This window comes from Heterodontus francisci, chromosome 1 (assembly GCF_036365525.1).
Source record: "Heterodontus francisci isolate sHetFra1 chromosome 1, sHetFra1.hap1, whole genome shotgun sequence".
NCBI lineage: Eukaryota > Metazoa > Chordata > Chondrichthyes > Heterodontiformes > Heterodontidae > Heterodontus > Heterodontus francisci.
The window spans coordinates 199,154,456-199,179,027 of NC_090371.1; the positions used below are offsets into that span (position 1 = coordinate 199,154,456).

The 24,572-nt window shown below is 43.6% G+C and overlaps 1 protein-coding gene across 1 annotated transcript in view; it reads left to right on the forward strand.

Moving 5' to 3' along the window:
• LOC137370235 (uncharacterized) overlaps positions 1-24,369 on the forward strand; it is a 28,739-nt gene extending 4,370 nt beyond the window's left edge. Inside the window, exons 3-5 of the mRNA XM_068032635.1 lie at positions 19,049-19,210; positions 21,259-22,233; positions 24,253-24,369. Coding sequence (XP_067888736.1) covers positions 19,049-19,210; positions 21,259-22,233; positions 24,253-24,369 — 1,254 coding nt within the window. The remainder of the gene's footprint in view (positions 1-19,048; positions 19,211-21,258; positions 22,234-24,252) is intronic.
• The last annotated feature ends 203 nt before the right edge of the window (positions 24,370-24,572 follow it).

The following is a 24,572-nucleotide window of genomic DNA, read 5'->3' on the forward strand; positions in this document are numbered from 1 at the left end:
AACGGGAACTCTGGCCCCCATTTAACCAACTGCTCCACACCGTCTCCAGCCCAACTTGCCCCATACCATCACTGTTTATTGTAGTCTAGGGCTGCTGAGGTTAATTGCAACAACCCAGCTTGATCAACTAACTGGTATACCTGGGGATCTTCCACAAGGGGGAAAGCATTTACAAACTAAGCCATCAGCACAGTCTGCCAGACCATTCTAATTATTCTAGGTCAAGCTGTGCTTGTAACTATCTATGCATATAATTGTGGCTGAGAAAGAACATGGAGTGCGAAGGGAAGAATCCAGTTGTCGTGGTCCATATAGGAACAAGCGACATAGGTAGAACTAAGAATGATGTTCTGCGGAAGGTGTTTGAGGAACTGAGTTCTAAATTAATAAGCAGAACCTCAAGTATAATAATCTCTGGACACTGGCCCCAGTACCGGGGAAAGAGGGAGCTATTCCGTTGGGATGGGCTCCAGTTAAACCAGGCTGGGATCAGCACCTAGCGAACTGTATAAATAGGGCTGTGGAGAGTGCTTTAAAGTACAAAAAATTTTGGGGTGGGGTGATGGTGGTGGTTCAGGAAATTTAGAAACCCAAAGATAAAAGTTGAGTCATAGAAAAGTATATCAATGTGGGTAAAGACAAGCTGACTGGGACAGGAAGAGACAGAGAGTGTAATGGTAATCATGCATCAATGAATAAGGTCCATGCAAAAAACAGTGGTAAAAAAATTAAAATTAAAGGCTCTTTATCTGAATGCAGGAAGCATTTGTAATAAGACAGATAAACTAGTGGCAAAAATAGAAATAAATTGTTTATATCTAATCACCATTACAGAGACATGGGCAGAATTTTGGGTTTTGGGTCAGGACACCAACATCGGGGTTAAAGGGGGGGGGTTACGAACCTGAAATGTGTGGGCAATAGTCTCCCAGCAGTGATTTTTTTTCCTGAATTAGCCAATTAGTGGCCAGAGAGCAGGCTTGCTGTCTAATTAAGGACAGTCAATGGGCTGTCAAAGCTGCAGGGCCAATAGGAGGACCATCTTGAGGTACCCTCTCTTCAACTTTCTCAACCTTTAAATTAAAAAAATGGACTCAGCAGCCAGGACACCATGTTGGAGGGGGTGTCCTGCAGCCACAGCTGTGGCCAGGCATGCACGGAGGGCCTCAAAATCTGCCCGGAGGGCTGACTCCCCTGGTCTGCTGCTAAGCAGCCACCTACAGGCAGCTGACCCAATCCCTGATGCCTTAGGGGGCCCACAGGGTGTGGAAAATTCCAGTTGGCCTCTGATGTCGGCCTTATTAGGCCTTTAATTGCTGTTAATTGGCTACCTTCCGCTTGTGGGTGGGTAGCCCATCCAACCCCCATGCCGCCTCCATAAAAATGGCTTTCTGGGGAAGGAGGATGTATCCCTGAGTGATTTGAGAAACTTAACCAAGGTTAGACTAAAGGATTTGGCAGAACTGTTGGTGTTAGAGTTAAAACTGGGAGCTAAGAAAGCAGACGTAATTGAAGTAATAGCACACCATTTGAAACTGGAAGAAGAAGAAGGCAAACCAGAGGGTAGTGCAGTTGAATTAGCTAAAATTCAGTTACAGAGAAACAGCTTGAGCAGGAACAGGAAATGGAAAAACTTAAGCTTGACGAAGAAAAAGAAATAGAAGTGAGAAAACTTGAGCAGGAAAAAGAATTGACAATAAAAAAAACTTGAACTAGAATTTCAAAGAGACAGTGAAAGAGAAGGAAGGGAATTTGAATTTAAAAAGATGGATCTAAGACAAAGGGGTGGTCTTGGCTCCAGTGAAAGTTCTAGTGGGGAAAGATCTGACTCCAGCCCAGGACCCAGTGGAGAGCTGTTTAAATTTATGCAAGCCCTCCCTAAGTTTGAGGAAACGAGGTAGAGGCATTTTTCATTTCTTTTGCAAAGTTAGCCAGACAGATGAAGTGGCCAAAGGAAAGCTGGATACTGCTTATGCAAAGCAGATTGATGGGCAGAGCTCATGAAGTTTATGCCATGTTCTCTGAGGAGGCTTCTGCAGATTATGAAATGGCACAAAAGGCTATTCTCACTGCATATGAGTTAGTCCCTGAAGCTAACTGACAGAAATGTTGGAACCTCCAGAGATTGTCTGGGCAGACTTATATAGAATTTGAGAGGATAAAGCAAATTAATTTTGATCGTTGAATTCAGGCACTAAAAGTAGAGGCCACGTGTGAGAACCTTAGGAAACTAATTCCCCTGGAAGAATTAAAAAATTTCCTCCCTCCATAAATAAGAACTCATGTAGACAACCAGAAGGTATCAATGGCTAGACAGGCAGCAGAAATTGCTGATGATTACGAGCTTGTTTATAAGCCCAAACCCTTTGTCCATCACCCCCACAAACCCGAGAAGGATAGAGGTGGGAGGCTGAAAGGAAGGCAAGTAGCCAGGGACAAGAAGGGACAGCTGGGAACACCCAGGATCTCCTCATCAGGCCAGGAAGGATGACGCTGAGGGTGGATGTGAGGTCCGCAAGCCTAAATGTTACCAATGTCACAAGATGGGACACCTTCGTGCGGAATACTGGAAGTTGTGGGGTAACCCATGGGACTTATTGGGGTACACAAAGCCAATGTAGAGAAAGGGGCCCTGACCAAGAGTACAACAGATCAGGCTGTAGCTCTGACTGCAGCTGTAAGACTAAATATAAAAACCACTGTGAGTGCGGGGGTTGTGAATAAGATACCTGAGAGTTGTAGGGAATTCTTCTCAAAAGGAAAAGTAACTCCTTATCCCTCAAGTGAGGAAGGTAAACCTATAGTTATACTTGGGGATACAGGAGCCACTCAAACTCTTTTGCTGGGGAATGGCATAACATTTCCACCAGAGAGCGCAGTGAATGTCAAGCTTCTAGTGAATGGTATTGGCGGGGAGTATATACCCTTGCGTTTGTATCGGGTGCACCTAGAGTGTGACCTGATGTCTGGAACGGCAACTGTAGGAATTAGAACATAGAACATAGAACAGTACAGCACATTACAGGCCCTTCGGCCCACAATGTTGTGCCAAACCTTTAACCTACTCTAAGATCAAACTAACTACATACCCTTCATTCTACTATCATCCATGTACCTATCCAAGAGTCGCTTAAATGTCCCTAACGTATCTGCTTCTACTACCACCGCTGGCAGCGCATTCCACGCACCCACCACTCTCTGTGTAAAGAACCTACCTCTGACATCTCCCCGAAACCTTCCTCCAATCACCTTAAAATTATGCCCCCTGGTGATAGCACTTTCCACCCTGGGAAAAAGTCTCTGGCTATCCACTCTATCTATGCCTCTCATCATCTTGTACCCCTCTATCAAGTCACCTCTCATCCTTCTTCGCTCCAATGAGAAAAGCCCTAGCTCCCTCAATCTTTCTTCGTGGGATATGCCCTCCAGTCCAGGCAGCATCCTGGTAAATCTCCTCTGCACCCTCTCTAAAGCTTCCACATCCTTCCTATAATGAGGCGACCAGAACTGAACACAATATTCCAAGTGTGGTTGAACCAGGGCCTTATAGAGCTGCAGCATAACCTCGCGGCTCTTAAACTCAATCCCCCTGTTAATGAAAGCCAACACCCCATACGCCTTCTTAACAACCCTATCAACTTGGGTGGCAACTTTGAGCGATCTATGGAATATTCTGCAGGTGGAAGGGAGTGAGCCAGAAGTTCTGATATGTCAGTATTAATGATATTGAGAGGGCAGGTACTGAGGTCCTACAGTCATGTTTTTAGGAGCCAGGGAGAAAGTTTAAAAAGTAAGACCTTTAAAGTTGTGTTCTCTGGATTACTCCCAGTGCCACACATTAGCGAGGTTAGAAATAGGAAGATAGGGAAGATCAAGGTGTGGTTTGAGACATGGTGCAGGAGGGAGGGCTTCAGATTCTTGGGTCATTGGGACCAATTCTGGATCAGGAGGCACCTATTCAAAAGGGACAGGTTACACCTCAAAAGGACTGGGACAAATGTCCTCGGGGGAGGTTCATTAATGTTGGGTAGAGTTTAAACTAAATTGGCAGGGGGATGGGACCCAGCTAATAGAAGTAGAAAAGAGGAATAAGGTGCCTAAAACATAAGTGTTGGATAGAACTAGAGAAGGAAGTAGTACCATATTAGGTAGGAGCAGCCTAAGAAGGACTAGAAGGAATACAAAGACAGGTTTACAATGCATGTACGTAAACAAACAAAATGTGAGGAATACGGTTGGTGAGCTATAAGCACAAATAGCTGTGGAGGAATATGATGCAGTGGTAATAAGAGAAACGTGGCTTAAAATTAGTGAGGACTGGATGCTAAATATTCAAGGATACAAAATGTTCAGAAAAGATAGGGAAGGAAAAAAAGAGGTGAGGTGGCAGTACTGATTAGGAAAGACACGGGATGCCCTAGAAGGGGCAAAGACAGAATCTATTTTGAGAAACAGAAAAGGGATGATCACGCTACTGAGGGTATCCTATAGGCCTCCAAATAGTGAGAGAAATAGAGGAGCAAATCTGCAGGGAGATCAGAAATGTGCAAGAAATATAGAGTGGTGATAGTAGGGAACTTTAAATTACCCAAATATCAATTGGGATAGTGTTCAATAAGAGAGAAAGGAGGGGGAGAAATTTTTGAAATGTGTTCAGGAGAACTTCCTTGACCAGTATGTTCTCAGCCCAACAAGGAATTGCTGAATCTGGTGCTGGGGAATAAGGTGGACCAAGTGTCTGTGGGGAGCACTTGGGTAAGAGTTGTCCATAGTTTGCCAGTATATGAAGTTGACCCACTCCTGGGGAATGATTTGGCCAGAGCGAAGGTAGTAACTTCTCCAGTAGTCACAGAAAAACTAAGTGAAGTTAAAGACACAGAACAGTTGCAGGAAAATGTTCCTGGAATTTTTCCTTCATGTGTAGTGGCCCAAGCAATAGCTAAACAAATTCCATTGTTGGAGGTAAAATTGGCATTACACTACAGTCAGATAGTCGAACATCTGAAACTTTCTTTGGGGATTTGGATAATCCGAAGGAAATGTTTAATGAGTCTTCTCCGATCAAGGCTCAGCAAGCTGATCCAGAATTAAATAAAGTGGCACAATCAGCTCTAACAGAAGCTGAGACAAAAGAAGTTCCAGAAGGCTACTATATTAAAAATGGGGTTCTGATGAGAAAGTGGAGACCTCCTCACAGACCTGCGGACAAAGAATGGACAGTAGTTCATCAGTTAGTGGTACCCTCAAAGTATGTCCGGGAACTTTTAAGGATAGCCCATGAAATTCCTATAGTGGGACACGCGAGGATCTGGAAGACCCAATCACGTATAAGTTGACATTTTTATTCGCCAAGTCTTTCCAAGGATGTGGTGCAGTTTTGTAAAAGAAGCCATACGTGCCAGATTGTGGGAAAACCGCAACCCCCCTCCACCTCCACCCCGCCCCCCCACGCCCAATAAAACCAGCACCTCTAATCACCATACCAGTTTTTGGGTAACCATTTAGTAGGATATTGGTAGACTGTGTTGGACCTTTACCAAAAAGAAAAGTGGGACACCAATATATACTCACTATCATGGATATGGCTACTCAGTTCCCAGAGGCCATTCCCTTGAGAACAATTTCTGCTAAGGTAGTGGTAGAGAAGTTAAACCAGTTCTTCACTAGATATGGATTACCAATTGAGATTCAGTCAGATCAAGATTCCAATTTTATGTCTAAAATTTTTGAGCAAGTTATGGGTAATTTGGGTATGACACATATGAAGTCATCATCATACCACTCACTGACACAAGGAGCTTTAGAAAGGTACCATCAGACCCTCAAAAGAATGATCAGGGCATGTTGTCATGAATATCCCCATGATTTGGATAAAGGGCTAGAATTTCTTTTGTTTGCCACTAGGGATTCACCTAATGAGTCTACAGGTTTTAGTCTTTTTGAATTAGTTTATGGACATGAGATAAGAGGTCCTCAAAAACTAATCAAAGAAAATTTTTTAGAACAAAGAGGCGAATCTTCTGTGCTAGATTATGTATCCGTGCTCCGGGAACAGCTCATGAGATCTTGCAAAGTGGCTCAGGAACACCTGAAAGCTTCATAAACAACTGTGAAGAAATGGGCAGCCAAGCATGCCAAGACCGGAACATTTCAATCAGGGGATGAGGTGTCAGTATTACTACCTTTATAGGGTGAACTGCTGAAAGCACGGTTCAGTGGTCCATATAAGGTGGACAAGAGAATTGGTAAAGTAAATTATTTGATTGACACCCCAGATTACTGGAAAAAGAATCGACTGCGTCATATCAATATGTTGAAACAATATTATTGCCGGGAGGATGATAAGCAAACACCAGTATGTCAGGTAGTTGGGGCAGTGAAGGATGAAAGGGATAGTGAGGATGAGGCAGAAGGAGGCATAGATAATTCTCAAATTGAACCTCCTACCATCCGGTTAGCTAATACTGAATTGTTAGGGAGATTGGAGACAATGTTTTCATATTTAGATGCACAGCAATGAGAAGACCTAACAACGCTACTCACAGCATTTAAAGGAGTCTGTAGGTTTAAGCCAGGGTGTACAACCTTAGCCACACATGATGTGGATGTAGGAGAATCCTTTCCTATAAAACAGCATCCTTACCACTTAAGTCCAGAGAAACTGACTCAGGTAAAAGCAGAAATCCAACACATGCTGGAAAACCACCTAATTGTACCCAGTCAAAGTAGCTGGAGTTCCTCAGTGGTGCTAATGCCTAAACCTAACGTTTCAACTAGATTCTGCATAGACTACAGAAAGGTTAAGGGAGTAACAAAGGCAGCCTCATACCCAATTCCTCACGAGGAAGACTGTATTGGCAGAGTGGGCAGTGCCACATTTCTTACAAAAATAGATTTGTTAAAGGGATACTGGCAGATTTCTTCAACACCCCGAGCTAAAGAAATATCAGACTTTGGAATATCATACAGTCTTTTCCAATGCTGAGTGAATCCCCAGCAACCTTTCAGAGACTAATAGAACATAGAACATAGAACAGTACAGCACAGTACAGGCCCTTCGGCCCACGATGTTGTGCCGAACCTTTAACCTACTCTAAGATCAAACTACCTACATACCCTTCATTCTACTATCATCCATGTACCTATCCAAGAGTCGCTTAAATGTCCCTAACGTATCTGCTTCTACTACCACCGCTGGCAGTGCATTCCAAGCACCCACTACTCTCTGTGTAAAGAACCTACCTCTGACATCTCCCCGAAACCTTCCTCCAATCACCTTAAAATTATGCCCCCTGGTGATAGCCCTTTCTGCCCTGGGAAATAGTCTGTGGCTATCCACTCTATCTATGCCTCTCATCATCTTGTACCCCTCTATCAAGTCACCTCTCATCCTTCTTCGCTCCAATGAGAAAAGCCCTAGCTCCCTCAATCTTTCTTCGTAAGACATGCCCTCCAGTCCAGGCAGCATCCTGGTAAATCTCCTCTGCACCCTCTCTAAAGCTTCCACATCCTTCCTATAATGAGGCGACCAGAACTGAACACAATATTCCAAGTGTGGTCTAACCAGGGCTTTATAGAGCTGCAGCATAACCTCGCAGCTCTTAAACTCAATCCCCCTGTTAATGAAAGCCAACACACCATACGCCTTAACAACCCTATCAACTTGGGTGGCAACATTGAGCGATCTATGGACATGGACCCCAAGATCCCTCTGTTCCTCCACACTACCAAGAATCCTGTCTTTAAGCCTGTATTCTGCATTCAAATTCGACCTTCCAAAATTAATCATTTCACACTTTTCCAGGTTGAACTCCATCTGCCACTTCTCAGCCCAGCTCTGCATCCTGTCAATGTCCCGTTGCAACCTACAACAGCCTTCCACACTATCCACAACTCCAGCAACCTTCGTGTCATTGGCAAACTTGCTAACCCAGCCTTCCACTTCCTCATCCAAGTCATTTATAAAAATCACAAAGAGCAGAGGTCCCAGAACAGATCCCTGCGGAACACCACTGGTCAATGAGCTCCAGGCTGAGTACTTTCCATCTACTACCACCCACTGTCTTCTATGGGCCAGCCAATTCTGTATCCAGACAGCCAACTTTCCCTGTATCCCATGCCTCCTTACTTTCTGAATGAGCCTACCATGGGGAACCTTATCAAACGCATTGCTAAAATCCATATATACCACTTCCACTGCTCTTCCTTCATCAATGTGTTTTGTCACATCTTCAAAGAATTCAATAAGGCTTGTGAGGCATGACCTGCCCCTCACAAAGCCATGCTGACTGTCTCTAATCAAACTATGCTTTTCCAAATAATCATAAATCCTGTCTCTCAGAATCCTCTCCAATAATTTGCCCACTACCGACGTAAGACTGACTGGTCTATAATTCCCAGGGTTATCCCTATTCCCTTTCTTGAACAAGGGAATAACATTTGCCACCCTCCAATCATCTGGTACTACTCCAGTGGACAGTGAAGACGCAAAGATCATCGCCAAAGGCGCAGCAATCTCTTCCCTCGCTTCCCTTAATATCCTTGGGTATATCCCGTCTGGCCCCGGGGACTTATCTGTCCTCATGTCTTTCAAAATTTCCAGCACATCCTCCCTCTTAACATCAACCTGTTCCAGCATATCAGGCTGTTTCACACTGTCCTCACAAACGACCAGGTCCCTCTCACTAGTGAATACTGAAGCAAAGTATTCATTTAGGACCTCCCCTACCTCCTCCGACTCCAGGCACAAGTTCCCTCCACTATCCCTGTTCGGCCCTACCCTCACTCTGGCCATCCTCTTGTTCCTCACATAAGTGTAGAACGCCTTGGGGCGGCACAGTGGCGCAGTGGTTAGCACCGCAGCCTCACAGTTCCAGCGACCCGGGTTCAATTCTGGGTACTGCCTGTGTGGAGTTTGCAAGTTCTCCCTGTGTCTGCGTGGGTTTTCTCCGGGTGGTCCGGTTTCCTCCCACAGCCAAAAGACTTGCAGGTTGGTAGGTAAATTGGCCATTATAAATTGCCCCTAGTATAGCTAGGTGGCAGGGAAATATAGGGACAGGTGGGGATGTGGTAGGCATATGGGATTAGTGGAGGGTTAGTATAAATGGGTGGTTGATGGTCGGCACAGACTCGGTGGGCCGAAGGGCCTGTTTCAGTGCTGTATCTCTAAACTAAACTACCCGCCAAGACTTTTTCATGTCCCCTTCTAGCTCTCCTAAGTCCATTCTTCAGTTCCTTCCTGGCTACCTTGTAACCCTCTAGAGCCCTGTCTGATCCTTGCTTCCTTAACCTTAAGTAAGCTTCCTTCTTCCTCTTGACTAGCTGTTCCACATCTCTTGTCATCCAAGGTTCCTTCGCCCTACCATCCCTTCCTTGCCTCATCGGGACAAACCTATCCAGCAGTCGCAGCAAGTGCTCCCTAAACAACCTCCACATTTCTGTCGTGCATTTCCCTGAGAACATCTGTTCCCAATTTATGCTCCCCAGTTCCTGCCTAATAACATTGTAATTCCCCCTCCCCCAATTAAATATTTTCCCATCCCGTCTGCTCCTATCCCTCTCCATGACTATAGTAAAGGTCAGGGAGTTGTGATCACTATCACCGAAATGCTCTCCCACCGAGAGATCTGCCACCTGGCCTGGTTCTTTGCCAAGCACCAAATCCAACATAGCCTCCCCTCTAGTCGGCCTATCTACATTTTGAGTCATAAAACCTTCCTGGACACACCTGACAAAAACTGCTCCATCCAAACTATTTTCACTAAGGAGGTTCCAATCAATATTAGGGAAGTTGAAGCCACCCATGACAACAACCCTGTTACTTCTGCACCTTTCAAAAATCTGCCTCCCAATCTGTTCCTCCGTGTCTCTGTTGCCATTGGGGGGTCTATAGAAAACTCCCAATAAAGTGACTGCTCCTTTCCTGTTTCTGACTTCCACCCATAATGACTCAGTAGACAAACCTTCCTCGACGACCTCCCTTTCTGCAGCTGTGATACTATCCCTGATTAGCAATGCCACTCCCCCACCTCTTTTACCTCCCTCTCTATTCCTTTTGAAACATCTAAACCCCGGAACATCCAACATCCATTCCTGCCCCTGTGATATCCAAGTCTCTGTAATGGCCACAACATCGTAGCTCCAAGTACTGATCCATGCTCTAAGTTCATCACCCTTATTCCTGACATATCTTGCGTTAAAATAGACACACTTCAACCCATCATACTGGCTGCAACTTTGCCCTGTCAACTGTCTACCGTTCCTCACAGACTCTCTGCACTCTGTATCTGCCTGTTCAACAGCTACCCCATCCACTGTTCCATAGCTCCGTTTCCCATCCCCCTGCCAAACTAGTTTAAACCCTCCCAAAGAGCTCTCGCAAACCTCCCGCCCAGGATATTGGTGCCCCTCCAGTTCAGATGCAACCCGTCCTTCTTGTACCAAGTGGTAGCCAGTTTTCCAAACTGTGTGGTTTACCTTGATGACGTGCTGGTATACAGTGACACTTGAAAGGACCACTTGAAACAAGTGGAAGCACTGTTTAGAAAATTACAGTTGGCTGATTTGGCAATAAACTTTGCCAAAAATTCAAAAACCAGAATACTAGACTATTCTGATGGGGTTTACTGTTACAGGCCTATCACTTAATGATTATCCACATTGCAGGCAAAATAATGTAATTGCAGATGCTTTATCTAGAATCTAACTTTGCTTTGAGTTATCTGAATGCAGATGGTACAAAGCAAAATTATATTAACTGCAGGTAAAGAGTGAATGAGTATGAGCATGAAAATGTGTTTTAAAATCTTTTCATCTTCTATTTTTGCCACACTTTTTAAGGAAATACATTTAAAAATAACGTTTCGTTCCTCCAAGGGTGGAGATGTTATGAGTGCTTCAATTTTTTTTTTGTTAAATTTTGAAGATTTGTGGTTTAAAACTGAAAAGGAGTCCATGGATTTTTTTTTTTACAAGGGTCACTGAGAGGTCTGGACTGTAAACAGTTACTGGAAGTCACCTGTCTTCAAATAATTACCCAGAATGGGTTGTTTTTGATTTGGCAAAAGATGTTTACAAAGGAGTGGGGGGGTCAAGATGTATGGAGGTGAGGAGGTGTGATTCTTGTGTCATCGGTTTTTCAAAGAGCTGGAACAGACTGAGCTGGGTGTTGTTCCCTTGGCAAGTTTTCTCCAACTGTCTTTTCAAACGATTGTCCATATCCCAACTTTGGACAGTGAGTTGGGATATGGACAATGGTTTGAAAAGACAGTCAGAGAAAACTTGCCAAGGGAACAACACCCAGCTCAGTCTGTTCCAGCTCTTTGAAAAAGCCTGCCAGCTTTCCATCTCTTGAGAAGCTGAGAAGCAAGTGTAAGAAACTGCCTGAAACCCCTGTTACTGCATTTTCCCTGGAAAGCCTGCCCAAATTGATCTTCAATGTCGCCTGTCAAGAACTGTTCTAGGAAGATCCCAGTGAGAGCCATCGATACATAGTTGGGATGCCAAACCAAAAAAAACTTCTTTAATATTTTTTATATCTTCTCTTTTTTCTTCAAGAATTCGCAAGTATTTGGCCAACGTATTCTTTTCCTGTTTTGTTTTGTACGAGAGCTCTAAAGAGGAAATCTCTATTTTTTCGGTTAACCGGTGTATGTGTTTGTTTGTGTGCGTGTGAGGGGCTAAGGTAAAAAGCGTACTTTTATATTTCGATCTGTGTGTTTATGCTTGCTTCGTTATGGGTAAAGACATGTTTGATAATAAATTGATAATTTTGTTGCTTATTAAAGAAACCTGGTTGGTGTGTTTTATTCGGGGATTAAAAAAACGAGTGTATGATTGACCGTATGGGTAAGTGGCAATAAATCTAAACATATGCTGTGACCTGTGGAGAGGTGGAACTCAAATAAACAGTGCACTCCTCCTGCCTCGGTTGTAACACTAAAGAAACTTTTACAATCCACCTTTTTGTTTCTAGCTAGCTTACATTCATAATTTCTTTTCCATTTCTTTATCAGTTTCTTGGTCCTCCTTTGTTGGGCTCTAAATTGCTCCCAATCCTCGAGCTTACTACTTTTTCTGGTGCCCTTATAAGCCACTTCCTTTGACCTAATGCAATCTTTAACTTCTTTTGTTAGCAACAGTTGATTCACCTTTCCTGTTGGGTTTTTGTGTCTTAGAGGAATGTATATTTGTTGTAAACTGTGTAATACTTCTTTAAACACCAGCCACTGCCTGTCTACTGTCAAATCTTGTAATATATTTTCCCAATCCACCATAGCCAACTTACCCCTCATACCTTCATAGTTTCCTTTGTTCAGATTTAAGACCCTAGTTTCAGAATGAACTATATCTCTTTCAAACTTAATGTAGAATTCTAACATATTGTGGTCACTATTTCCTAATGGCTCCTTTACAGCAAGGATATTAATTAGCCCTTTCTCATTGCATACGAACATAGGAGCATACAAATTAGGAGCAGGAGTAGGCCACCCGGCCCCTCGAGCCTGCTCCGCCATTCAATAAGATCATGGTTGAACTGATTACTCCACATTTCCACCTATCCCCGATAACCTTTCACCCCCTTGCTCATTAAGAATCTATCTATTTCTGCTTTAAAAATATTCAAAGACTCTGCTTTCACTGCCTTTTGAGGAAGAGAATTCCAAAGACTCACGACCCTCTGAGAGAAAAACTTTCTCCTCATCTTTGTCTTAAATGGGTGACCCCTTATTTTTAAAGAGTGGTCCCTAGTTCTAGATTCTCCCACAAGGGGAAACATCCTTTCCACATCCACCCTGTCAAGACCCCTCAGGATCTTATATGTTTCAATCAAGTCGCCTCTTACTCTTCTAAATTCCAGCAGATACAAGCTTAGCCTATCCAATCTTTCCTCGTAAGACAGCCCGCCCATTCTAGGTATTAGTCTAGTACTTCTCTGTACTGCCCCCAATGCATTTACATCCTTTCCTTAAATAAAGAGAACAGCACTGTACACAGTACTCCAGATGTGATCTCACCAATACCCTGTATATCTGAAACGTAACCTCCCCACTTTTGTATTCAATTCCCCTTGCGCTAAACGATAATTAGCTTTCCTAATTACGTGCTGTACCTGCATACTAACCTTTTGTGATTCATGCACTAGACACCCAGGTCCCTCTGCATCTCAGAGCTCTGCATACTACTAAATCTGAAATAGCCTGATCCATAGGTGATTCTTCAACATATTGCTCCAGAAAACTATTTCATCCACACTTCAGGAATTCATCCCCCACAATATTATTGCTAAAATTAAATTTACCCAATCTATATGTAAATTAAAATCACCCATTATTACTATTGCCCATGCTAACAAGCAGCTCTAATTTCCTGATTTATACTGTGCCCAACATTACCACAACAGTTTTGTGGCCTATTAACAACTCCCAACAATGTCTGCTGTCCTTTGTTTCTTAGCTCCACCCAAACTGATTCTACATCTTGCTTCTTCGATCTAAGATCCTCTCTCACTAATGTACTGATCTTGTCCCTTATTCACAGCGCTACCCCACCTCCATTTTCCCTCTGTCCATCCCTCCTAAATGACAAATATTCCTGAATATTCAATTGCCAGTCCTGGTCACCCTGTAACCACGTCTCTGTAATGGCAATTAAATCATACCCATTTACCTCTTTTCTGCTTTCAAATCATCTACCTTGTTGCGAATGCTGCGTGCATTCAAATAGAGCGCCCTTAACTTTGTCGTAACATTATTCCTCATTCCAATCCTATTTGATGTTTGCCTTCGTCTCATCTACCTTCCAATTTTGCCTAATAATTTTCTACCTTCTGTTACCAGTTTTGCTTACCTCAGATCTGAGCTTCCTCTTAGGCTCCTGACCCCCTAATCCCCAACAGCAGTAGCAAATCTCCCTCTGAGGCTGTTAGTCCGGGTCCTGCTCAGGTGCAAACCATCCATCTTGTGCAGGTCCCACCTACCCCAGAACAGATCCCAATGCCTCAGAAATCTGTTACCCTCCCTCCTGCACCAATTCTCCAGCCACATGTTAAATCACTTAATCCTCCTATTCCTAGGTTCACTAGCACGTGGCACTGGGAGTAATCCTGAGATTACTGCCCATGAGGTCCTGCTTTTTATTTTCTTTCCTAACTCCATAAGCTCTGCTTTCAGGACCTCAACCTTCTTCTTACCTATGTCGTTGGTACCAATGTAGACCACGACCTCTGGCTGTTCACCCTCCCCCAGAAGAATGTCCTGCAGCTGCTCTGTGACATCCTGACCTGGCACCGGGGAGGCAACATACCATCCTGATGTCACACCTGTGGCCGTAGAAACCCCTGTCTGTTCCTCTAACTAACGAATCCCCTCTTACTATTGTCCTTTCACTCTTCTACCTCCCTTCCTGTGCAGCTGAGCCATCCGTGGTGCCACAGATTTGGCTCTTGCTGCACTTCTCTGAGGAACCATCTCCCTCACCAGTATCCAAAATGGAAAACCGGTTAGCAAGCGAGATCGACTCAGGGGACTCCTACACTACTTGCCTGGTTCTCTTAGACTGCCTGGTGGTCACCCATTCACTCTCTGCCTGCACATTCTTAACCTGTGGTGTGACCACCTCACTGAATGTGCTATCCACATAGTTCTCTGCCTCACGGATGCATCACAGTATCTCCAGCCGCCGCTCAAGTTCCGAAACCCAGAGCTCAAGCTTCTGCACTCGGTGACACTTCCTGCAGATGTGTTTGTCAAGGACTCATGGTGCGTCCACGACTTCCCTCATAGCACAGGAAGCACATTCCACTCAGCTGAGCTGCCCTGCCATACCTTAGCTTTGCAAACTAATTATTGTTAGTGTAATAAGCCAATCAGCTTCTTCCCCTCTGCCGAAGTAAGAAACAAATAGGGGAGGCAACCAATCAGCTTACAGTTTACCTGTGATGTCACTGCTAGGTTTTTTGTTTACTCTTCGAACACAACGCACAACAACCCGACTTCCAGCCACAGCCATAGTCTGCCTCTCTGGTCTGCCAGCTAAGATGTGGGCCTCAGGCTGGATTTATACTCTTCCTCTCCAGTTGCGATTCCTCCCAGGTCTGCTGCCTCTTCAGTCTTCCAGGTATGGGTGGAGAATAGGAATAACCATGGTCAGAAAACACTGGTGGGTGTACTTTATAGGCCCCTAACTAGGCCCCCTAGTTAAATTGTTGGACAGAGCATTAAGCAAGAAATAACTGGAGCTTGTAACAACAGCAATGTAGCATTTGTGAGGGACTTTAACCTTCATATAGACAGGACAAATCAAATTGGCAAAGGTAGCCTGGAACATAAGTTTGTAGAATTCTTTCACATCAGTTTCCTGGAACATTGCATCATGGAACAAAATGAGAATAAAGTTATTGTATATCTAGTATTGTGTAATGAGGCAGGTTTAATTAGTAATCTCATAGTAAAAGATCCTCTGGGAAAAAGTGATCATAATACAACTGAATTCCATATTAAGTTTGAGAATGGCATGCACAGGTCCAAAACAAAATTCTTAAAATAAAACAAAGCCAATTAGACAGGTATGAGTGGCGAATTGGCTAATGTTGATTGTTTAAATAGACTAAAAGGTATGGCAGTAAATAAACAATAGGAAACATTTAACGGAATGATTCAAAATGTTCAACAAAAATACATTCCATTAAAAAACAAAATCTCAGTGAGAAAGATCCATCTGTGGCTTACTAGGGAAGTTAAGGATAATATTAGATTAAAAGATGTTTATAATGTTGTGAAGAATAGCAGTAAGCCTTAGGATTAAGAGAATTTTAGAAACCAGAAAAGGGTGACCGAAAAGTTGATAAAAAGGGAAAGAAATAGAACATGAGAGTAAACTAGCCAGGAATATAAAACTAGATTGTAAGAGCTTTTACAAGTATATTTATAAAAGGAGAGTAGCTAAAGTAAACATTGTTCCCTTAGAGGCAGAGACAGGAGAAATTATCATGAGGAATGAAGAAATCGCAGAGATGTTGAACAAATATTTTGCACCTGTCTTCACAGTAGAAGATTCAAATTACATACCAGAAATAGAGGGTGACCAATGCACTAACAAGAGTGAGTAACTTAAAGTAATTAATGTCAGCAGGGAAAATATATAGAGAAACTTAAGAGACTAAAAGCTGACAAATCCCCAGGACCTGACGTCCTATATCGTAGGGTTCTAAAAGAGATAGCTGCATTGATAGTGGAAGCACTTATTATAATTTTCCAAAATCCTCCAGATTCTGGAAAGGTCCCAGAGGACTGGAAGTTAACAAATGTAGCACCACTATTCAAGAAAGTAGGGAGAGAGAAAACAAGGAACTACAGGTCAGTTGTCTGACATCAGTCAGGAAAATGCTGGAATCTATTATTAAGGAAATCTTAATAATACACATAGAAAATTATAGTATGATCAGACAGAGTCAATATAATTTTATGAAAGGAAAATCATCTATGACAAATTCACTAGAGTTTTTTGAAGATGTAACTAGTAGAATAGATAAATGGGAACCAGTAGATGTAGTATAGTTGGATTTCCAAAAAGCATTCAATATGGTGCCGCACAAAAGATTAATATGCAAGATAAGGGCTCACGGAGTTGGGGTAATATAATAGCATGGATTGAGGATTCATTAACGGACAGGAAGCAGAGAGTAGGGATAAACAGGCATTTTCAAGTTGACAGGCTGTAACTAGTGGAGGGGAGCAAAGATCAGTGCTGGGGCCTCAGCTATTTACAATCTATATTAGACGAAGAGACCTAAAGTAATGTATCCAAGTTTGCTGATGATACAAAGCTAGGTGGGAATGTAATCTGTGAGGAGGACACAAAGAGGCTGCAAAGCGATATAGACATGTTAAGTGAGTGGGCAAGAAGGTGACAGATGGAATATAATGTGGGGGAGTGTGAGGTTAATCACTTTGGTAGCAGGAATAGAAAAGCAGAATATTTTTTCAAAAGCATGACATTTCAAAATGTTGATGTTCAGAGAGACTTGGGTGTATTTGGGGAATGCAGAAATTTAGCATGCAGGTACAGCAAGCAATTAGAAAGGCAAATGGCATGTTGTCCTTTATTGCAGGGGGATTGGAGTACAAGAATAAGAAAATCTTTCTACAATTGTATCGGGTTTTGGTGAGACCATAGCTGGAGTACTGTGCACAGTTTTGGGGCTTGATTTTGTGTTGGAGGCAGGGCTCCAAGCACTGGGCCAAAAAGGCAAGGGAAAGCCATCTCTGCCTTCTCGTGCCTCCCCGGAGCGATCCTCCAGTCATTTTAAATCTAAGCTTCAGGAGCCAGGATCCCCATCCCTTTAAAAATGGGGATCCCGCCTCCAAGAGCTGACAGCCAATCAAAGGGCTGGCAGCTCAGCAGTATTGGCTTCGCCACTGGGAGCGTTGGCCACTGTCGTGAGCGCAGAGGCCTCAGATCCAGGCCCAGCGCTGGAACCCTGGACCTCAGGTAAGTGAGGCGGGGTTGGCATGGCCAGTCCAGAAGGCCCCGGCAAGGAGGTTGGGGAGTCACCATGCAGTCCACGGGGAGGGGGGCTCCCGGGGTTTAAACTGGTTCACAGTGGGGATCCTCCATGGGCCACAGATTTCCCATGGAGGAGGGACCACCCGCCCCAAACCCACAGCAAGGGCACCTTGTGTTACAAGGCATCCTCCCCACATGGCGGAGGCCCCAACACCCACCCCCCCCCCCCCCCCACCAACAGCTGGTAAGATTCCAGCGGTGATGTTAAGAGGCCCTTAATTGGCAGTTTATAGGTGACTTAAGAGCCTCAATTGGCCTCTGGGCAGAAAGGTCTTCATGGGCCGATCTCTTCCCTGGGAACATCGCTGGGCGACAGGGAAGCAACGGGTCCTCCACACCCCCATAACCCGTCGTGATACTCTATGCCACCTCCCCCACTTCTGACCCCGCCTCAGAGCCACATAAAGTCCCAGCCTTGGTCTCCACATCTAAGGAAGGATATACTTGCCTTGGAGGCGATACAGCGAAGGTTCATTAGATTGGTTCCTGGAATGAAAGGGTTGTCCTATGATGAGTGGCTGAGTAAATTGGGCCGATACTCTCTAGAGTTTAGAAGAATGAGAGGTGATCTCATTAAAACATACAAGATTCTGAAGGGGCTTGACAAGGTAGAGAGCTTCTTTCCCCTGGCTGGGGAATCTAGAACATGGGTGCACAGTCTCAGGATAAGGGGTGATCATTCAGGACTGAGATGAAGAGAAATCTCTTTACTCAGAGGGTTGTGAATTTTTGAAATTCTCTACCCCAGAGGGTTGCGGATGCTCCATTGTTGAGTATATTCAAGGCTGCGATAGACAGATTTTTGGTCTCTCAAGGAATCGAGGGATATTGGGAACGGACAGGAAAGTGGAGTTAAGGCAGAAGATCAGCCTGATTTTATTGTTTAGTTTAGTTTAGTTTAGAGATACAGCACTGAAACAGGCCCTTCGGCCCACCGAGTCTGTGCCGACCATCAACCACCCATTTATACTAATCCTACACTAATCCCATTCACCATATTGAATGGTGGAGCAGGCTTGCAGAGAGGCATATGGTCTAATCCTGCTCCTATTTGTTAAGTTCTTATATTCTTATAGACCACTTGAGGTGCTCTGATTGGTTCTTGAGCAAGGTGGTCAGGATGGCAGAGAAGTGCCTAGGCAACTGCCTTCACTCAGCCCTACCACAGACATACAGCAAACTTTCCACTGGCATGGAGCAGGCAAGCACCAAACAAACACCCCAAGAGGAGTAATTGGGCACTCCTGTCACGGTGCAAGGTGAGTTAAATACCAAGTCCCAGAAAGTTAACTTCTATCCCAAAGGTTCTACTTCCCCAAGTGACTTTGTTGTGGATTTCTCAATGCTAATTGATTGTTACAGCTAGGGAGGTAAAATGGTAGAAAAAAGTACAGGTGTTAAAAAAACCTTATTAATGCCCTTCTTTGTTTTCAAGTTGAAATTTAGTTTTCATTCTCTTGTTTTGTCTATTTTCTTATTGTAGGTACCAGTTACTGGGCAGTCAACTGTTGGTGATGAAGAGCAAGAAGTTTCAAATTCTCTTCAGAAATATTTAGTGGCTACTCTTGTCCTGCTGGTTATAGTACTGTTAGTGTGTGTTGCAGCAATCTTTGGAGTAACTTTCATCTACTTTAAACTCAATCAGGTATTCCTCACTTCTTAAAAACAAAAGATAAAATAAAGGTTTGCTTTTCAGTTTTACAGTTGTGGGAAGAACCAACAGGAACACGAGTAGGCCACGCAGCCTCTCAGGCCTGCTCTGCCATTCAGCTAGATCATGGCTGATCTGCATCTCAACCCTATTTACCCCCATAGCTTCATATTCATCAATACTCTTATCTAACAAAAATCTCTCAATCTCAGTCTTGAAAACTCCAATTGACCCAGGGTTCACTGCTTTTTGGGGGAGAGAGTTCCATATTTCCACTACCCTTTGTGTGAAAAGGTGCTTCCTGATTTTACTCCTTGTTTATGAACATAATGAACATAAACAAGTATAAAAGACCCTCAATGTGTGAATTTGCACAAAATCCAAGTTAATTCTGCACTGTTAATGTGACAATATTACATTCACACCCAATGCACAGTTTGACTGAAATTGTAAATTTTAGCTTGGCCCTGAAATTCCAGGGGTTCTCCTCCCCACTAAAATCTTGGTAGAATACATAAGGAAATAACAGAACCCAGTTACATCCGACTATCTGCCACTTCTGCAAGTTTGTAAATGATGGGATTCTCACTCCTGGCTGTGGATGAGTACCTGGAATATCAGTGGTGACCAGTATGATAAGTGAGATGAGATATGCCAGCCTCGTCCAGGATGCACATGGGCCCCACCAGTGGGGTACAGGCCTGACAAGTGACCTGGAACCTGGAACATTTTGTCTCTTTAAAAACAAAATTGCTTAATTGGCCGCTTTGCAAAGGTGTGGGAGTGGGGCAGGGCAGGGTGGTGGGGTGAGATTGCCAGGATGTGGAAGGGCAACCATCTCCACTCCCCAGTGGGCAGGTGGGTAGCTGAATTTCTACTGACATGGGCATCAAAGCAGCACCCCTCCACCTGCTGACCCATGCAAATAAGGAGCTGCCCCACTGACCTCACAAACTCTGCCAGGGGTCAGTGTTGGAGGGCACCAGTAGGCAGTGCCAGCATCACTGTCTGTGGAATGACAGGGCCATGATGTTTGCTCAAGATGGAGAATGAGTCATCTGTTTGACGATGTTTGTTGCATATTGGTAATTTATTCAGCCTTCGGTTCCTCCATTGTGCCAGCAAATATGGGGGTCATTTTTTTGTCTTCATCACCTGGGCAGTGTCTGGTAAATCAGATCATCAGCCCATTGTAAAACCTGCTTGATTTTTCATTTCATTGAGTTAATTGGGATGAAAATTGAGGAGGTTTTACAGTATGCAAGTGATCCCTTCAACTAGATATCTGTCCAAACAGTACAGGTGAAAGTTATCTGCATATCTTAAATGAACAGATCAATTGTAATGAGATTCACTGATGGATTCTTCAAATGTTGCATTAACAATGCATATGGTCATTTCAAAAACTACCTATTTCAGTTGCCTCCAAATGTCCAGTGGAGTTAATAGTAGACTGAATCTGACACTATTGCTGCCTTGATACCTCAGTCTGCACTTACTAAACTTGAGTAATTCAAAACTAATGAAAATATTCAAGAACTCTCTGGGTAAATTCTCCTAGTGGAGTTGCATTGAGATAAGGATGGCCCCAGGTTCAATCCTTGGGCTGTGCTGAGTTTGCTGATCTCTGTGGTGGAGATGCGTTATTTGTTTCAGTGTACATGCGAGTGAACAGTGGGTGAGGGCAGGACTGAGCTCAGCTATGATACTTCCTACAGTCGATACTCACGGCTTAGTTTCCCACATGAAGACAGACCACTTTAGATAAGTTACCAGATGGCTGTAGAAGTCCCTGGAGCCAAAAATCCAAATGGCTTGATTGAGAGATGGATGAGAAAAGGGGAAAAAAATTAACAGGGGAATTATCAAGGTCAGGGTGCTTTGTTAGTTTGTTTTTAAATAAAGCATTGGTGTCTTTTTAAATTGCCTTCTGAAAATGTTTAGGTGTTCTTGTCACAAGTTAAGCCCCTTTCTATTGTTCAATGTCTAAATAAGCCAACTCCTCCCATTTAGAGTGCAAGCAATTACACTTTTTGTTTCAGATCAAGAAAATGTTGACAGAAAAAGATGACGAGACATATGCACAGATTGGCACTAACCTGGCTCACTTTACACAAGTGAGGAAAGATCAGGACTTGACCAATACTAACGGGAATGTGAAAGGAAACAACAGCGTCGGACAAGTGGAAATTGGCAATGAATGTGACACAGAAGAGAGGTCAAGCAGGTGTTCTTATCTCAAGCTTCCTGATGGAACAGTTCAAGCCACCTCATTTAAGCCTCCTAACAAAGCAAAACTTGGCATGGATTCACCAAAAGATTCCAATGCCAATGGAGTCAGAGGGGATAGCCAGTTGATAGAGAATATCCCTAAATATTCCTCACCACCATCTTACAACAACGCGACCAGGAACAGTTCACATAACCCTGTGACACAAATGGAGAAAGCAAATGGGAACCGTGAAAGTGTAACTCAGAGAGAGTTGAATAATTCCCAGGGGAATGTGCTTCAACAATCAACAGAATTGAGAACTTTCAACCATGCTGCAAACAGTGGCTCTGTCATTACCCAAACTAACCAGAAAACTGCAAAAAAGCCTAAAACTGAAGCAGGTCATTTGGCGGCAAATCTCCCAGAGCATTCTTCTCCCGACTCAAGTATTTACGCGATTTATGATGTGCCACGGCCTTGCTTATGTACCTCAATGTGTCGTGGTGTAGTTTGGCCTACGTCAACTTTCCAGCACAACACTCTGAAGCGCTCCTTAAGTGAAATAGGTCCTTCGGCATTTGAACTACCACTTGAAATGCTTCAGGATAACAAGTATGCAGTACCAAGACCTGTGACCTTTCCAAGCCATGTCAACTATGAAGCTGATTTTAAGAATCTGGAGAAATCTTCATCCAAGGACTCCGGCGTGCTGTCATACGTGGATTCCCAGTTGTTAGATTTGATCCCTGAGGGAAATGAACCTCATCTTGACTCAAAAAGTAATCTGCAAAATAAACAAGGACAAGTAGCTGCTAAGGAAACCACTGGAGACAAAAGTTTATTTATTTAAGATAATTGTAAATTCGGAGATGAGTAACCTGACCTTAAAATTCAAAAGAAGGGTTTGCCCTGTGCACTTGCTTAAGACACGAAAGATAGCAATCCACAATCATGAATCCACAAGTATTGTACCTCGTTTATACATCTAATTTATTACTGGTGATAAGTTCAACCAACCAGTGTTAATTAAGTGAAAGTATATTAATTTGCCAACTTCTCTCAATAAGAACTGTCTATCGCAAACAGGCCACGCATCTGTAACAAATCACTTCTAGCCTCCAAATTGCAGGAATGAATGACATATGAAGGGGAAAGAATTACATTCATTGGTCCAACAATTTATGAACAGATTACAAGAGAGTCAAATAGCAAAAAAAAGTTCTTTTGGAGTAAAATAGCTGGATAAGTTAAGACTCTACAGTCTTATTTGTATTCTGACATTTATTCTGTATAAATGATGATTATGCATAATTGATCGAAAGATTATGTTCCATTCCAAAACTATGGTGTCTAATTCTGGGCATCACATTTTGGAAAGATGTTAAAGCCTTTGTGAGGCTACAGAGGCGATTTACCACAACGAAACCCAGGGGTTTCAGTTACCTGGGGAGATTAGAGAATCTGAGGTTGTTCTCCTTAGAGCAGAGAAAATTAAGAGGAGATTTAGTAGAGGTGTTCAAAGTTATGAAGGGTATCGGTGGAGTAGATAGGGAGAAATTGTTTCCACTGGTAGGAAGGTTGGTAGCCGAAGGACACAGATTTAAGATAATTAGGAAAATAGCCAGTGAGTTTTTTTTTTACACAGCGAGCTAGGAAGATCTGGAACATACTGCGTGGAAAGGTGGTGGAGTATCCCTCCCACCCCTGCAACCACCGCCCCCCCCCCCCACCCTCAGTCAGCTTCCCACTCCAATCAGAGAGGAAGTGGTAGCTAGCCGGCACGTGGGTGCATAATCTTCAGCAGCAGGTGGCTATCGATGGGGAGCAAAGAAACAGTCCCCAGCACTCAGGTTATTTGCAGGGAGGGGCTTTGGGGGAGTCTTACGATCAGAGAAGGGGTAGCCGAGGGCAGGGGAGGTTAAACTTCCATTGGTGGCCTGATAAGAGCATGTCTTTTCTGGCCTCTCCACTCATGACATCAGTTAAAATTGCAGTCAGCCTTCCTGCAATTGTATAAAGCCGTGGTGAGACCGCACCTGGAATATTGTGTACAGTTTTGGTCTCCTCATCTAAGGAAGGATATACTTGCCCTAGAGGAAGTGCAATGGAGGTTCACCAGACTAATCCCTGGAATGGTGGAATTGTCTATGAGCAGAGATTGCAGAAACTGGGCCTGTATTCTCTAGAGTTTCGAAGAATGAGAGGTGATCTCATTGCAACTTACAAAATTCTTACAGTGGGTGACAGGGTGGATATAGATAGGATGTTTCCTCTGGCTGGTGAGTCTAATACCAGGGGACATAGTCTCAGAATAAGGGATAGGCCATTTAAGACTGATTTGAGGAGGAAATTCTTCACTCAGAGGATGGTGAATCTTTGGAATTCTCTACCCCAGAGGGCTGTGGAAGCTCAATCATGTTCAAGACAGAAATCGATAGATAGCTGGATACTACTGACATCAAGGGATATGGGGACAACATGGGAAAGTGGCGTTGCGGTAGATGATCAGCTGTGATCTAATTGAATGGTGGAATAGGCTTGATGGGCTGAATGGCCTACTCCTATGTTCCTAAGTCCGATAATGTAATCGCACCCTGATCTGCATATTTAAAGAAGGTCCCTGTTAATTTCAAATAGGCATCTTTCTCATCTGCTCACAAAAGCAAGCTGAAATGAAACAGTGGGAAGTTACGTATATGGCCAATGTTAACCGTCTGCTCTCCAAAGCCTCCCCAACCCCACCTAGTTTCTGCCAGTGGGATAGAGTTAAAATTGTCCCTGCTAAGTTCATTAAACAGTTGGTATCTAAAAATATTTCCTTCAGGTAGTACACAGTACAGACCCAGGCACCCACAGTTGCCATGTTCACATCTGGTCATCTGGTAAAGAACCCATTGTCATCTCTAAGACTGAGGAAGAAAATGGTTCAAATGAAGACTGAAAAAAATCTGCCAGCAATGAAGAGCTAGGATCTGAGGAAGAAATATAAAAATGCCAACAGCTGCATTGCAGGATGCTGTGCCCTCCCCAAGACAGCTTTCATTGTCCGAAGAATGATCTCAGTATGTGCTAATGCTACAGCCATTAGTCTCAGGCCTGGAGCTGCAGTGCAACGTCTAGGCAGTCAGAACTATCTTTACATTT